The following is a 15,364-nucleotide window of genomic DNA, read 5'->3' on the forward strand; positions in this document are numbered from 1 at the left end:
ATTAATGGCCACAGTTCCACCCAGCCCCTGCAGTTATACTGCGACGAGCTGACAGAGGGGAGGACCTGCGTGCCACCCATCGCCTCAGGCCCCCAGCATATGCACACATCCCCCACTACCACGACCAACCACACCTCGCCCCCAGACCTTCACCCAACACGCCACTCTTGACCTAAATATGTACAGTATGTGAATGGCTGGGTTGAGGGGTCTATCTAGAATGTAGCATTAAAAAGTGGGCATGCATGGTGAATATCTGTCAGGATTTCCCCATGCACACCACTTTACCCTGTGTAAGATGTATGCCTCAACAATGTGTGCATTAAAATAAGTGAGGCATGCAGATAGACACCCTGATGAGGCATCTACCTGCACTCCCTCTTACCCTACCCTGTTTTGTATTTTTTGTTTATGTATGTCACCTAACATGTAGTGCGATTAAAAGAGAGTAAAGTGTGCTGTGTGCTTCAGGACAAGGCGTGTGCATGGCGTATGAGGAGGGTGCACACGGGGCCCAGGGCCAATAGATAACCCACAGGACCCAACCAATGCCAAAACCACACAGCGACCCGCCAGGACCCGGAGTCTCCCAAGCCATCCAATGGGGCCCGGCAGAATAACGATGGGAGAGGCAGAGAAAGAGTGAAATTAGTAAAGTTATCAGAGAATGTAAATAAAGGGGAGGGAAAAGAAGGGGATGCTATTTATATTACTACTACTACTACTACTAATAATAATAATAATAATAATAATAATAATAACAATAATAGTTCCAGCTACCCTCCCCTGCCTAGTGTTGATGATATGTGTATCTGTTGATGAAGTGTGTTATGATGGGTGTGGAGATGGAACTCAGGCAAAGAGGGTCAGGACTGTAAGTAGGTGATAAAGGGGTACCAAGGAGAGGTTGTATCCTGAGTATTGATTAAGTTTGTAGTTGATAGGTTTTCTAATGATATATAGTCTGTTAACAAGTTTTTCCAATGAGTGATGTGAGCTTTTTCTTAGATTTCCAGTTCATGAGGATTGTTTTTCTTGGCGATAGTCAGCGCTACCAGCAGTGTTTTATTGCCGGAGTTGCTTAAATTGACTGTGGATGTATCACCAAGTATGCATAAGGAAGGGGATAGCATAAGTATTTTTAATGTAGCCAAATACTGTATATGTGACCTGTCCCAAATGCCTTCTGCACAGGACTGTTTAAGTGTTGCACCAATGGTAGTGTCGTCTCGCTGTATATTGTGTATTGCTGAAATGACAAAACCCACTTGACCATTCCCTGGCACGTTTCATGATGGTGGTGTGGGTCCCATTTCAGATCCCTACTTCTTGTTGTGCCCAGGAACTTCTGTGTCCACAGTTCCAACTGCTTTGTTGTTGATGAGTAGTGGGGTGTAAAGATTCTGATCTCTGCTTAAGTCAAAAAATATCTTCATTTATTAATGTTGGTATCTAGGTTACTCACAGAGCCCTATGCTGCCCACCCCGACCCATCCTTAGTCATGAGGTTTTGGCTTCTCAATTATGGCCTCATGTAGCATCCCGCTCCAGAGTTGACCCATAACTGTAGGTCTAATGAGTCATAGCAGGGTGGGGGGAAATGTTTTTGCCTCCCTCCATGGCTGCGTTTAGACAGCAGGCGAATCTGATTTGAATCTGATTCCTTCTCATATCCAATTTTTAGGGCTGACTGTTCACACTGTTTTTAGCAAGTGTCCAAATCGGATATGGCTCTGTTTAGACTTGGCCACATGTCTAATGGTGTTTTTTTTGTTTATTATCTATGAAGGAAATAAAGGAAAGGAAAGCCTTCACAGTGATCTTTACTTGAATCTGTACAGTGATCACAGTAGAGCTGAACAGTGACAGTTGATCTGAACAAACACGCACATAAAACAAATTCAAATTTCACAACCAAATACATAACATTTGAAAAAAAGTTACAACATGAACATTATGGATTTGCTCTACATATAGTCTTGCCCTTTCATTCAACATATCTGCTTAAGTGCAAAAAATATAAAAAAACAAATAAATTAATAATAATAATAATAATAATAATTATGAAAATGACTGCTTGCAATATGTGGTGATTAAGTTCAACACATTCACATACAACTAGAGCGATAATAAAGTAAAGAGTAGGCCTATGTCTAAAATAAAATGGGCAATATCAAGACCTGGAAGCCATGTAATTGAAGTGACGGCAGTTGGTTTGATCAAGTACCCTCCCCCTCACCAAACATGCACAATCAAGGAGCCTCCGTGGACCATGAACAAAAGCCTCCGTGGGTTAAGGCCATCTCCATTATATTTCTGAACTGCTGAATTGTGCTCATGTGCAATACAGGAAGAGTCACCGTGCGACTGCAGGCACTCACTGTCGGAAAACAAATTGCGTGTCCATCACAATCATGCTTGAATTGTATAGACACATCGAAGTCCCTCTTCTCGCTGGGTAAGACCGGCTTGTGTGCCTGTCCCGTCAGCCACTGCATCACTTTTGGAACAGTCAGTTGGCCATCATCTAATGAAAAAGTGTGTTAGTGTGAACTTGAACCAGTAAGCACCACAATTATTGCTGACTTTAAAAAAAAAAAAAACACATAAAAGTGTTCCTTAAAATAGTAGCAGTTCAAACATACCACAATCCTCGATCTCTTGGAGGAAATCTTGGAAATTGTTCATATCGGTGACCTCCAGACTGTACCTTATAGAGCCTTGGTCACTGTAGACTGTAGTCGACAGATTTCCAGAAGAAAGGCTGCATCCACCTACACCCCACCACACACACACAAAGGCAAAAGGTGTTAACCTACAATTTAGCAAACCAGAGCAGACACACCAGCAGATTCCAGTTAAAGGGAAACTTGGCAGGATTTCCCCCTCTGCTGGAGAAATTGTGCATTATGCTATTTCAAACTGTGGGAAAAGGTAACGATAAAGCACATGGATTTGTTTACAAGCTAGCGAACGGTTAGCATAAGTTTGGCAGAACTATGTGGATGTTACAAGGTAAGAAACACGATTTAAAACTAGTTTCTTGTTTCTCACTTCTCTTTCCGGGACGGTAGTCTCAATGTTGCAAGGTTGGTTTTCATACAAGGGGCGCTAGGCATGTGCGGGGAAAGTCACCATTTTCACCGGAACAGGTCATTTAACCATCCAAATGATTTCTAAACGGGTTTATTACGTTGAAATAGTTGCCAAGTTCCCCTTTAAGACCCCCCATGGAAGACATATTTCTAAACACATTGGCAATAGCAAAAATGATTGACGCTGACCTCCCTGAGAATAGGCTACTGTGACAATTCTAAACTAGATGTACCGCAGAGTGGTACAAAATATGACCGCCGCCCAGTCCAGCACATTTTTTCCACAAAAATAAATCACGCTGAAAGGCCTATATGATTCTAACTGTCTCACTAAATTGCATTATCCACACTCAATTCTCATTGGTATCTGCTAGACAACAAGTACCAAAACATGATTAGTTCATAGATTTCACAGGTAAAATTCATTTTATACAACCCCACCCCTATCTTGCCTGTTCATAATTCTGAGAAATTCTTGAATTGTGTGCATGTGTGCGTGTACACGTTTATGTTTATGTGTGGGTGTGTGTGTGTGTGCTTGTGTGTTTGCCTGCGTATGTGTGTTTGTGCATGTATGCATGCATACATATGTCTACTATGTGAGTATGTGTCATACGTATGATTACTCAGACTGTATGTGTGTGCGTGTGTATCTGTTTATGCACATGTGTGCACATGAAATGGGTTAACATGACCCCTGGAGGCAAACATACGGAAAAAATTGGTCATCCTAGGCCCTACGGTTCTCAAGATATTGACAGAAAACTGTGTCTGCCCTACCCCTCCTTTCGGGGGGTCCAGTACAGCGGGGGGGCTACAGATCAAAACGAAAAACGATGGTTCCATGCTATCCATGTGCCCACCAAGTTTCGTGTACCCCGGTCTTTCAGTGTCCCGGGAATCCTTGTTGGTGTACGGTCACTAAATGTACACATAAATTATTTTATTGTAAGGCCCCCCATGAACGAAAGTTCACAAAACTCGGCATGCATTTGGAGGGTGTCATAATGATCCTACACTTTCAATTTCGTGCAGTTTTGACCATGTCAGCCAGAGATATAAGATAAAACACCTAATTTTTGCTTTTTTCATTTTTTTGGGATGGGTTGACATGCCCCTTAAGAACAAAATACAAAAAAGGTGGAATGATTCCAGAAAACTGTCTTACAGGCCAGTTGGTGTATTTAAATTAATTTATTGTGTGGCCCCCATGAACGCGAAAGTGCATTCAGAGGGTGTCAATGATTACACTTCCAATTTCGTGCAGTTTTGACTATGTTAGGTCACAGATACCTGCGATTACAACACCTCATTTTTTACTTTTTGTGTTTAACTAGGTGGGCTATACATGAAATGACTGGTTATGGAATGGGTTGACATGGCCCTTTGAGATCAATATACAAAAAAATGGTCCTCCTAAACCCTACGGTTTTCGAGATATTCACAGAAAACTGTGTCTGCCCTACCCTCCTTTCGGGGTCCAATTCCAGCGGAGGGGCTACAGATCAAAACGAAAAACGATGGTTCCATGCTATCCATGTGGGGTTTCATGTCCACCAAGTTTTCGTCTACCCGGTCTTTCAGTGTCGGGAATCATTGGCGGAAATTTGGACATGCGAAAAAAAAAAAAAAATAAATAAATAAATAAATAAATCTGTCTAAACCTATGCAAATGTAGTCAGATTGTGAATTAGTAAAATAGTTTACCTTGTCCTCCACTGTATTTTTTTTACATACAGATCATAAAAAATATTAATAACAGTAGTAATGTTCAGATATGCAACAGATTCTTATTGGAATAAAATTACAGTAAAACAAATGGGAATGACTTCAGTTTATTCAATTAATTATTAGCTTTTAAATTTTTCCTCTAACTTGCTGCGGTGTTAGAAAACTGTTAGAAACACAGGCCTACACCACACCACAAAAAGGAAAACCTTTTTTTCAATACCTCATCATCTTCTGTTGGGACAAAATGAGGCTGACACAGGTCTGCATGGGCCTGCAACACTTTCTTCATGTTATAGAGCTCCATGCCTTTTCTCAATTGGTCCAGCATTGGAACCACGTGTTGTAGCGTGGAGGACAATAGCCCTGAAAACAAGTAACATTCCATCATTGGTATTGTATAAAGGATTATTCTTCTTCTTCTTCTTCTTCTTCTTATTATTATTATTATTAATAATAATAAAATTAACAGGATGCTGAAGACAATGTATTGGGATACACACAATAGGATACATTATTGCATGTGTTTCAGATGTGCAAAGCATTTCAAAAACATGTGTTAAAATAAATAAATAAATGTAAGACCCAAGACAAAAATATGGGTTTCTTTAAGACTCCACGAGAAACATTTCATTTGCCAGTTTTTAAATTTAAAAATACCTGACGATGGCATCTTTGTTGACACATGAAATTTTCCCAGTAAAGCCACAGTTAACAATGCTGATGAGAGTATGAATGCTGTCATCAGTTGCACTGTTGACCTGAAAGAACAGAAGTTTTGTTTTGAAGAGAACCTCCAATTTCATTTCCCGCTATAGACATCCTCCATTAATCATTTATATTATAGGACCATGATTTACATGACCACAAGCTCAGAAATGTTATGTTTTTACATTAAATGTAGCAAAGTATTGTATTTTGTATTTGTATTGTATTTTAACCAGTTAGCCATTTAATAATAGTGATAGTTTTGCCTTTAGCATTATGGATGCTTCAAATAGATAGAGATAATTTATTAATCCCGCAGGAAATTAAGGAAATACATTAATCCTCACTGCATACACTAGGAAATCAGTTCTCAGTTTTAAACAGAACCGAACAATATGCTCCCTATGGTTCCATACACCAGACAGGAATCACAGTACATCATGAAAATATTAAACACAGAAACCTGATCATGCAGAAAGCCTTAAGCATTTAAGAAACTTGCTAACCTCAGTGATGAGCTGCACTAACTCTGGGTCTGTGACGTCACTCACAGAAACGTGCATACTGTCAGAGTCTGTCTGTGTGGTTAGGTACTTGTAGCACCATTCGCGCATGAAATTCGGGGGAGGTCCACCTTGGGCCACACTCGCAACCATCATTTCTCCAGCGGTCCTACATATACACAAAATCAAAAAAAAAAAGTGCACACAAACACAGCATCACCACACAGCATAGCTTTGCCTTTCTGCAAATATTTCAGGCTCTCTTTTCATCATGGATCTTGCTGGCTTCAGTAAGATACATTTAAGACCTTTTAGGATTCTGTTTGTGATTTCCGATTTACCTGAAGTGGTTCTGGTCAAGGCTACTAAGGCAGTAGAGAGGATTTTTACCCTTCTTGTCAGCTCCGCCAACAAAAAGCTTGTTTTCAATTTCAGCAATCATCTCTGAAAAGCAAAGAATTTGCAAAAACTGCAAAAGCACCATTTTAAAGCTGCATGTCGCTGAATGTGTGTTAGTGTGATAAACAAGTGCTGTGTTGTTCCATCATCTCTTACATAGTGCTTTCCAATAGGTTACCTGTGAAAAATTCCTTGCTGAGGGCGCCCGTATCAATGCCATCTTCTCCAAAAAAGGAGACTCGCAGTCTATGTTTTGGAGAGGATCTTTTTTGCCTCTGCCACTGCCACTCATCATGTAGCGTGTAAAGGTCATCTCGATACTACTATAGAAAAGATACCGCCATCATCCACCTGAAGAGTCACCCACTCCAAAATCTCCTCCAAACTTCAAATTAAACACAAAAAAGAGCATGCATCATTTTTGTCTAAGTGTAAAGTCCCATTGTCATTGCAGCACACCACAGCACACCGTGCACACAACGAAATTCTTCTCTGCTTTTAACCCATCACACATGTGAGCAGGGGGCAGCCATTACAGCACACAGGGAGCAGTGCTTATGGACGGTACCAAGCTCAGGGTACCCCAGTTATGGGGGTGGCAGTGTGTCGAGAATCGAACCTGTGACCTTGGGGCTACAAGTCCGACTCCCTAACTGCTTGCCCACGACTGCATACAGAAGCCAAATAAATGAGGACCCAGGTGTAACAAACACTACAAGAGTGATGTGAAAGTAAATGTACAAAAACAGACAAACCACTTTCTTTGTAGTGTTAACTTTTCTGGTCTGAGTGTAAGCAGAAGAAAGGCTTTACCTTTGAAAGGAATTAAGGCTGAGGGCTGAGGTCTTCCTGTTCCCTTCGTGGGCTGCACTTCTACAAACACAAATGTTGTAAAATAAACAAAGCAGTTGAGTTGTAAAAAATAGCTCTTAACACTTTCACACATTTCACCATTTTCTTAACCAGGCTAGTGCCACCCAGTGCTTCCAGTCAATTACATTTACTTCCATCATATAGTCAGGAAACTAGCGAATCAGCTGTGTTTGCTTTGTCTCAAAATGGGCCAATCTGAACAGAGAATTCAAATAATTCATTACAGTGCGTAACATATGTCAATGCCAAACAGTAGCGATTGGTGTCAAGCAGAAAGTATCAGCCCTCCCTGAAGCGAACGAATCCAAATGGATAGATTTCAGACACTATGAACAAAGTGAAATAAGATGCTGATGCATCAGGCTACTATTTTCTATGCAAGTACCTTAATCCACAACCTGAGGCATGGGCCTCAATGACATTAATGTTGAAGTCTTTCCGACAAACAGGACATTCTGCAGTCTAAAGATAAAAAATAAATCAAATCAATGTATGTTGAATTTAATTACACAATTTCAGTATACAAATAAACAGAAATCTCACCTTTTCTGGACTAAGGTCATGCTCGTAACTTTCCTAGGTATGGGAAAACACAACATTATTCAACAGGGTCTATATTCATTACAGCTAATAATGCACAAGGCCTGACAGGCCAGAGACTTGATGTACAACCTCTGAAGAACTGCACAGATCAATGCTGTCTTTGCAGCTTTCAATGTGGCTCGGCAGAGCTTGTAAGGGAATCATAACCCCGCAGTTTGCACATGGGGACTTTGTCAAGTCAAGTCAAGTCAAGTTTATTTATATAGCACATTTCATACACAGAGGTCATTCAATGTGCTTTACATAAACAAAACCAAACGATAATAACAAATAAAAGCATAGAAGGGCAATATAGTCAAAGAATAGTTAAAAGGTAAAGATCATAATAAAAAGAAAACATAAAACACAAGGTAAAATCATTTAAAAATAAAGAATAATTAGTAAGCAAAAACAAAGGCAAAAGTAGTAAAAAAAGTAATAAAAGACAAAGTAGAATAATTATCGAGGCGTCTGAGAACAGTTTGGTCTTAAGTCTAGATTTAAAACTGGCTACAGTTGGGGCCTTTTTAATGTCATCCGAAAGTTGGTTCCACAGCTGAGCCGCATAGCAGCTAAAAGCTGCTTCACCATGTTTAGTTCTAACTGTAGGTTTTACTAGCAGGTTTTTCACCTGGGACCTGAGAGGACGAGAAGGTGTGTACTGCTGAAGCATGTCTGACAAGTATTTAGGTCCTGCTCCATTTACTGATTTATAAACAAGCAATAGTGCTTTAAAGTCAATTCTGTGACTTACTGGAAGCCAGTGCAAGGACTTAAGAATTGGAGTAATGTGGTCAGTTCTTTTAGTTTTTTGTTAGAGTCCTAGCTGCTGCATTTTGTATCACCTGAAGCTGTTTAATAGTCTTTTTAGGAAGGCCTGTGAACAGTCCATTGCAGTAATCAACCCTGCTGGAGATAAATGCATGAATGAGTTTTTCTAAGTCATGTTTTGACATCAGCCCTCTGAGTTTGACAATATTTTTGAGGTGGTAAAAGCTGATTTAGTTATCGCTTTCATGTGGCTGTTGAAATTTAGATCACTGTCAATTAATACACCAAGGTTTTTAACAGTATCCTTTGCCTTCAACCCTTTTGTGTCAAGGAGAGTGGCAACCCTAAGTCTTTCCTCATTTTTACCAAATATAATTACTTCAGTTTTTCTTTGTTCAGCTGAAGAAAATTTTGAGACATCCAGGTGTTGATTTGTTCTATACACTGACACATAGATTCAAGAGGACCATAGTTGTTTGGTGATAGAGCTAAGTAAATGTGTGTGTCATCTGCATAGCTATGATATGAAATCAAATTATTTTGAATGATTTGTCCAAGTGGGAGCATATAGAGGTTGAATAATAGTGGCCCCAAGATCGACCCTGGGGAACACCACAGGTCAAGGACGTTGGTGTTGAGGTACAGTTTCGATGGCAACAAAGAAGCTCCTTTCTTGTAGATATGATTTTAGCCAGCTGATAACTATGCCTGTAAATCCAACCCAGTGTTCTAGTCTGTGTAGTAAAATATTGTGATCAACAGTGTCAAATGCTGCACTAAGGTCCAGTAGCACTAGGACTGATGTTTTACCTGAATCTGTGTTGAGGCATTATGTCATTGGAAACTTTAATGAGAGCTGTTTCAGTGCTGTGATTTGCCCGAAAACCAGACTGAAAGTAATCAAAATACCCATTTGATGTTAGGAAGGTGGTTAATTGATTAAAGACTACTTTTTCAATAATTTTGCCAATAAAAGGTAGATTGGATATGGGCCTGTAATTGTTTAGCATGGAGGCATCCAGGTTATTCTTCTTGAGAAGTGGCTTTACAACAGCTGTTTTCAGTGACTTAGGAAACGTGCCAGACAGCAATGATACATTTACAATTTGAAGGACATCCCGCCGCTATGAGGTGAAAAACAGTTTTGAAGAAATTGGTAGGCAGAGTGTCTAAGACACATGTGGAAGGGCTGAGATTCTGTACCCGTTTTTTTTCAAGTGTTTCAGTAGTCTATCAAGCTGAACTCTGACATCAAGTTTAGTTTCCCTCTGTTTGTTGCTGGAAGTTCAGGTTGTTGAATTTGTAATTGAGCAGATATGTTGAGTCTGATTTTGTCAATTTTACCTTTAAAAAAAAGATGAAAACTCATTGCATTTATTAGTTGAGAGAAGTTCAGGCTAATTGTGAGGGGGGATTTGTTAACTTATCAACAGTTGAAAATAGAAAACGAGTGTTATTTGAACTTCTATTGATAATGTTAGAAAAGAAAGACTGTCTTGTTTTGCATATTTCAGAGTTATATGTGCGGAGCATCTCTTTATGGATTTCATAGTGGATCTGAAGTTTGTATTTACGCCATTTTCTTTCAGTCTTCCTACACTCTCTTTTTTAGAAGTTTAACTGCTGGATTTTGCCTCCATGGTGCTTTCTGTTTGTCCTTAACTTTCTTGAATTGTAATGGAGCAATGTCATCCATAATGTTTGCCATTTTTGCATTAAAGTGATCAAATAAGTCTTCAGAGTCTGACAGTTGACTTGACTTTTAGTGAAAGTGCTTGCTCAAAGAGAGCACTTGTCTGATCATTTATGATTCTCCTTTTTACCATCATAGCTGTGTTTTGAGTGTGTGGGGACATAGACACATCAAAGAACATAAAAAATGATCAGATAAGGCCAGGTCTTTAACAGCTGTAGAGACATCGAGACCCTTTGTGATAACAAGGTCGAGGGTATGGCCGAGAGAGTGTGTTGGCCCCTGTTCATGCTGTGTTAGGGAGAAAGTATCGATTAGTGCAATGAATTCCTTGGCCAGAGACTTGATGTACAACCTCTGAAGAACTGCACAGATCAATGCTGTCTTTGCAGCTTTCAATGTGGCTCGGCAGAGCTTGTAAGGGAATCATAACCCCGCAGTTTGCACATGGGGACTTTGGCATATTGTGAAACTCTCTTGCATCAGGAGGTAGCGGTGTCCTGTCTATCTGCTCCTGTAAGGGAGCTATAAACAGTGTGTACTTTCCATTCCCAGTGACTGATTTAATTTGCTGACCAGTGTATCCCTCAGAGTCAGGAGGTATTACAACCAACTTCCGCTGCCCACCTCCACCTGGAAAATAGTAAAACACCTACTGTTATTGTTGCCCTTGAGCCAGATTCCCAAATTTGGTCAATGGGTACCACTGAAGGTATATTAACATTAAAGGAGAAATATGGTGTGAATCAATCATAATCCAGTCATTTGAGGCCACAGGGTTTGTTATTGTCTGCTGGGGAAAACAGAAAATGTGATAGAATGTGATAAGTAACAAACCAGCTATCATTTACCAACTGGGGCATAACAAAATGAAACCAAAAGTGAATCTGTGCCTCATTCAGTTTCAGATTCACACCATATTTCTCCTTGAAAAGCAAAATAGATTTCAGGGCCGTTTGAATTCAACCATCAAAATGTGAAGCTCTAAGGAGCATCAGCTAGAAGACCTGAATTTCAGAATTCCGGGGGGAGGCAAGCAGAGGAACCAGAAGAACCCAAAAATTTTACAAATAAACTGATAAGATAACTGATAAGTTAATTGAATGGGGCATTGCAAAATGAGAGTGAAAGTTACTACGCCACATTCATTTCATGTTAGTTGCTGGCTCAGTATTTGGTCAATGCTATATCAAATATTCTTGTTCTCTGTCCAACTGACAGTAATTGGTGACCTAACGGGGCTCTTGAATGAGTCACACTAAACTTCTCCTTTAAATACAGAAAATGCAATGATCATCTGAATGTTGGCCTGTACTGTAAGAGTAAACAGTAGGATAACTAGCTCACATTTGTATCCACAGCCCACAGTTATACTGAGTGTAAGGAAGCAGTCCTTACCTGTGGATTTGTGCAACATCCAGCCCCCAGATATAGTGCCTAGCTTTGGGTAGGCTTCAAGCAGTAAGTCTGTCAACTAGCATAACACATTTCACCACATGGTTACAACTTTTAGATTTACACATTTCATCATACAATTGTTCATTTCTGAGCAATGCATAAATTACAGTATAAACACAACGACAACTAGAAAAGTAGGCCTCCGCCAAGGCAATGTAGGGTGACAGTGTTGGTGGAGGTAAACAGTACTGTAGCAACCAAAGTAACAAAACACTAGGGATACCTCTGTGTGGGTAGTGCTTTCTGTCAATGCGAGAGATCGCTTGCCCAGCCCGGCCAACATGAGCTGGAGCTCCTCCTCCCCCGTAGGAGTCTTGCAGTGCTGCTCATCCATTAGGAAAAACTTCACAGTGAAGCTCTTCTGTGGGCGAGCATAGGGGGTGAATCTTTTTTTCCCCCTCACCTCCTTCCTAAAGAGCCCAGGAAAAGACCTGAAAATACAAATGTTTGTTTACTCATAGGCAAAACACAAACTTTTAATTTGTTGACTGGTTGAGGAGAGATGTGATGCACTGCACTACTAGTCAAAAACAATGAAATGGGTTATACACTAAAGCCCAAAGTTTAGGATAACTTAGAAAAGTTCTTGTTTTTGCTGGATGAACATTGATGAAATTATTGAAGATAGAAAACATGAGCAAATTAACAAGGCATGCAATCATTGTTACTAGAAATAAAATTAGTACTTTTGTTTGAAATGATGAATGTGTTCTTGAAACATTACTTACATTTGTTTTAATTTCCACCCCTGCTATAATGTATGCATTCTTTCATAGCACTACAGCCAAGACACATACCTGGCCATTTCCTGCTGCACAGAAGGGCGGGGAACAGCCTGTCTCTGACCCTGTACAGGTGGCTGGCTCTGGCCCTGTACAGGTGGCTGGCTCTGGCCCTCACCTTGCCTGACTCTACTCAGTAATGTGAGCAGGTTTTGTGCCGTGGTCATAATGTTGTTTAACTGGACCAAGCACAAGATATCAATGATGTTATTCCCCTAAAATTAACAGAAGGGCAGCCATGGCCCACTGGGTAGGGTGTTGGTCTTGTAACTGACCAGTGGACCATGGCTGAAGTGCCCTTGAGCAAGGCATCTAACCCCTCACTGCTCCCCAGGCACAAATATAAGCAGGGAGCCATTTAAGCTAGTATTAGGCTCACACAAACCTTGAAATTAGGAGGGTATAGGCCTAATTGAGGAGTTAGGCAATTCGCCTAGACCTTTGCTATCTTCACTTGAAATGTTTTGGAAGATTTAGATAACAAAGGAGACATCAGCAGAGTACAGCATGAAATGAAAGTGACAAACTTTCGTGATATGAGTCAATATTCAATGTGCTCTAGGCCAGAATATAATTCTGTTTGCCGTTTTTTTCAATACCAAGAACGCTATGAAGACTCGTATACTTGGGAGTTCAAACTTGAAAAGTTGACTACAGGAGAACAAACTTCCAAGAACGCGAGGACACAGCCTGCTGAATCTGCAGTTTGAGACAGTTGCTTTCTTGTCTACTTGACATCAGCAGCTCCGGTTAGCATTAGGGCAGAAGCAGACTACACCTGCTGCAAATAGATGCTCTTACCTCGGCTCGGAACAGTAGTTCCGTCGGTAGTGGGCTGCTAATTTGGGTGGTGGTTGATAGGTACACCGTAAATCGCCAGAGATGTATTTTCTGGTTGTTTCAGATTGAACAGACAACAATTCTCATCTCGTTTTGCAAAAATGCAAACTTATGAATCAAATCAGTACTTGGGCTGTGTTTTATAACGTTTTATGACGTTTCACAAGTCCATGAGAACACAAGTAACATACAGTACAGACGGAGAAACGGTTCTACCCACCACAATCATAGCCACCACCACCAAGACAGGCTAAGTCAAAAGCTAGCTGCTACCTCACGCTGCTAAAGGACTCAAATGTCGGCTGATAACATTAATGCAGCCAAGTGCAAAATGCAAACAAAACAAAACAAAAAAACGTCGTCTTTAACTTCTACCATGAATAAAAAGGTCCATTTGACTACCGACAACCTTAATCGCGAGCTACAACCAAACAACCTTGTTGTGTGCGTTTTTAAGGGCTTCATAAAACAGTAACAGTTAATCCCAAAGTACCGTTTCGGTGTCAGCATCAGCATCACACTGTTTAACAAGTTAAGTTAGAGCAAAACAGTGTAGAAATGTTATGTGTTTAAGCTTACCTGGTTTCCTTGGTCCGCCATGGTTCAACATACACCTAGGCCGTCACCGATCTTGCCTCTTCCACAGACCCTCTAGCTTTTGGCGCAAAAGACAGGCCCAGCTTTTATATTGCTCTGGCCCAGCCCGGTTATCCTCAGCGCATGCGCAGTCTTGATCTCGATCTATGTTTCTTTTCTCAACAAGTAATGCCTGTGAATGCGGTGATGACGTATTTTGACAGTTGAGTCACTTGTGCGAAGTCGTACTCGTACCAAAGAAAGCCTAACTGTAAAGATTGATTTCGTACTTGTAATTTTGAATTCGTATTTTTTTTCCATCCGTATTCTGATGGATAAAATACACACAATATGTTTTATGCACGACTGGACTCATTCGAGAATTCACAAATATTTATTTTATGCACAACTACAGACAAATACGCACGTGTATCAAATCTATGGACACGAATATTTTGACAGCTATCCCACTCCATACAAAAGCATTCTACTCTTCCACGACTCAAATACCTCACACCCGTGTGCATGGAGATTTGTTGGTGGCCCCCAGAATAGTGTGTATCCTTCACTTCTCTACTGTATTTACAACTGTAGTTCTCACTGTAGTCAATATGAATGACTGTTTCATTATTTGACAGGTTCTTCTTTAGTGTGTTCATTTTTTCAAATTGGTGTCCTATATTGTAGATATGGATTTTAAAGCTGGGTAGGTCTTGACAGACGAGCTCAACCAACTTCTCATTGCTACCACACCTTTTGTCAAGGACTGTGGTCCTCATCTCAACCTCGGATACAGAGCCATCTTTGTTTTTTCTTTTAATTGGAGTGGTCCTAGTCATCCATTCCTCCCAATTCACTATATTCTGCTTTGTGGAGGGATCAAGATTTGTATCAAATGTTTTGTCCTTGCAGGTCATGCACTGCCCATACATACACAGTTTGTTGCTTTGATCACAGACAGTACTAGCAACTACATCTGTAGGAGATGATGTGGTAATGATGCCAAGCTGGTGAAGCCTCTTGATTTTAAAGCTGAAATTTTCATGCACTTTGCAGGCACAGGTTTCTCTTTGGGAAGCCTTTGGTGTTGTGATCCAAAAAGGACGCAGTTTACAAAACTGTGAGAATGAGATCTTCTGGTTTGGATTTTCAAGAAGACATTTTTGATGGAGATGGGCCATTGTGTTTGTAAGGGCCCTTTTCCTATATATCTGTCCCTTTTTGCGAATCTCACCCGATTTTCCATTGATCAAAGTGGTGTTATCATCACAGTGAAGAAACCTCTTGACCATGGTTTCAGTTTGCTTTCTTGCATTGTTTTGTAAGGGCACTCTTTTTTGAACTTTCTGCTTTACC

At 40.4% G+C, this 15,364-nt stretch overlaps 1 protein-coding gene and 1 long non-coding RNA gene across 2 annotated transcripts; both read right to left on the reverse strand.

Annotated features, from left to right (window-relative positions):
* Positions 1-2,258: 2,258 nt before the first annotated feature.
* On the reverse strand, positions 2,259-5,150 carry LOC125287858. The gene is made up of 3 exons (XR_007192422.1): positions 5,047-5,150; positions 2,646-2,774; positions 2,259-2,527 (listed from the first exon to the last, which is right to left on the reverse strand). It is a non-coding gene; the product is annotated as an uncharacterized LOC125287858 (long non-coding RNA).
* Positions 5,151-6,742: 1,592 nt separating this feature from the next.
* On the reverse strand, positions 6,743-14,463 carry LOC125287231. Its single transcript, XM_048232793.1, has 9 exons — positions 14,012-14,463; positions 12,608-12,771; positions 12,034-12,241; positions 11,751-11,826; positions 10,708-10,985; positions 7,850-7,882; positions 7,692-7,768; positions 7,247-7,306; positions 6,743-6,818 (listed from the first exon to the last, which is right to left on the reverse strand). Exons 1-9 carry the CDS (start codon positions 14,030-14,032, stop codon positions 6,743-6,745), a joined length of 993 nt encoding a protein of 330 aa, XP_048088750.1. The 5' UTR covers positions 14,033-14,463.
* Positions 14,464-15,364: the final 901 nt, after the last annotated feature.

The sequence above is a fragment of the Alosa alosa genome, chromosome 22 (genome assembly GCF_017589495.1).
Source record: "Alosa alosa isolate M-15738 ecotype Scorff River chromosome 22, AALO_Geno_1.1, whole genome shotgun sequence".
Classification (NCBI taxonomy): Eukaryota; Metazoa; Chordata; class Actinopteri; order Clupeiformes; family Clupeidae; genus Alosa; species Alosa alosa.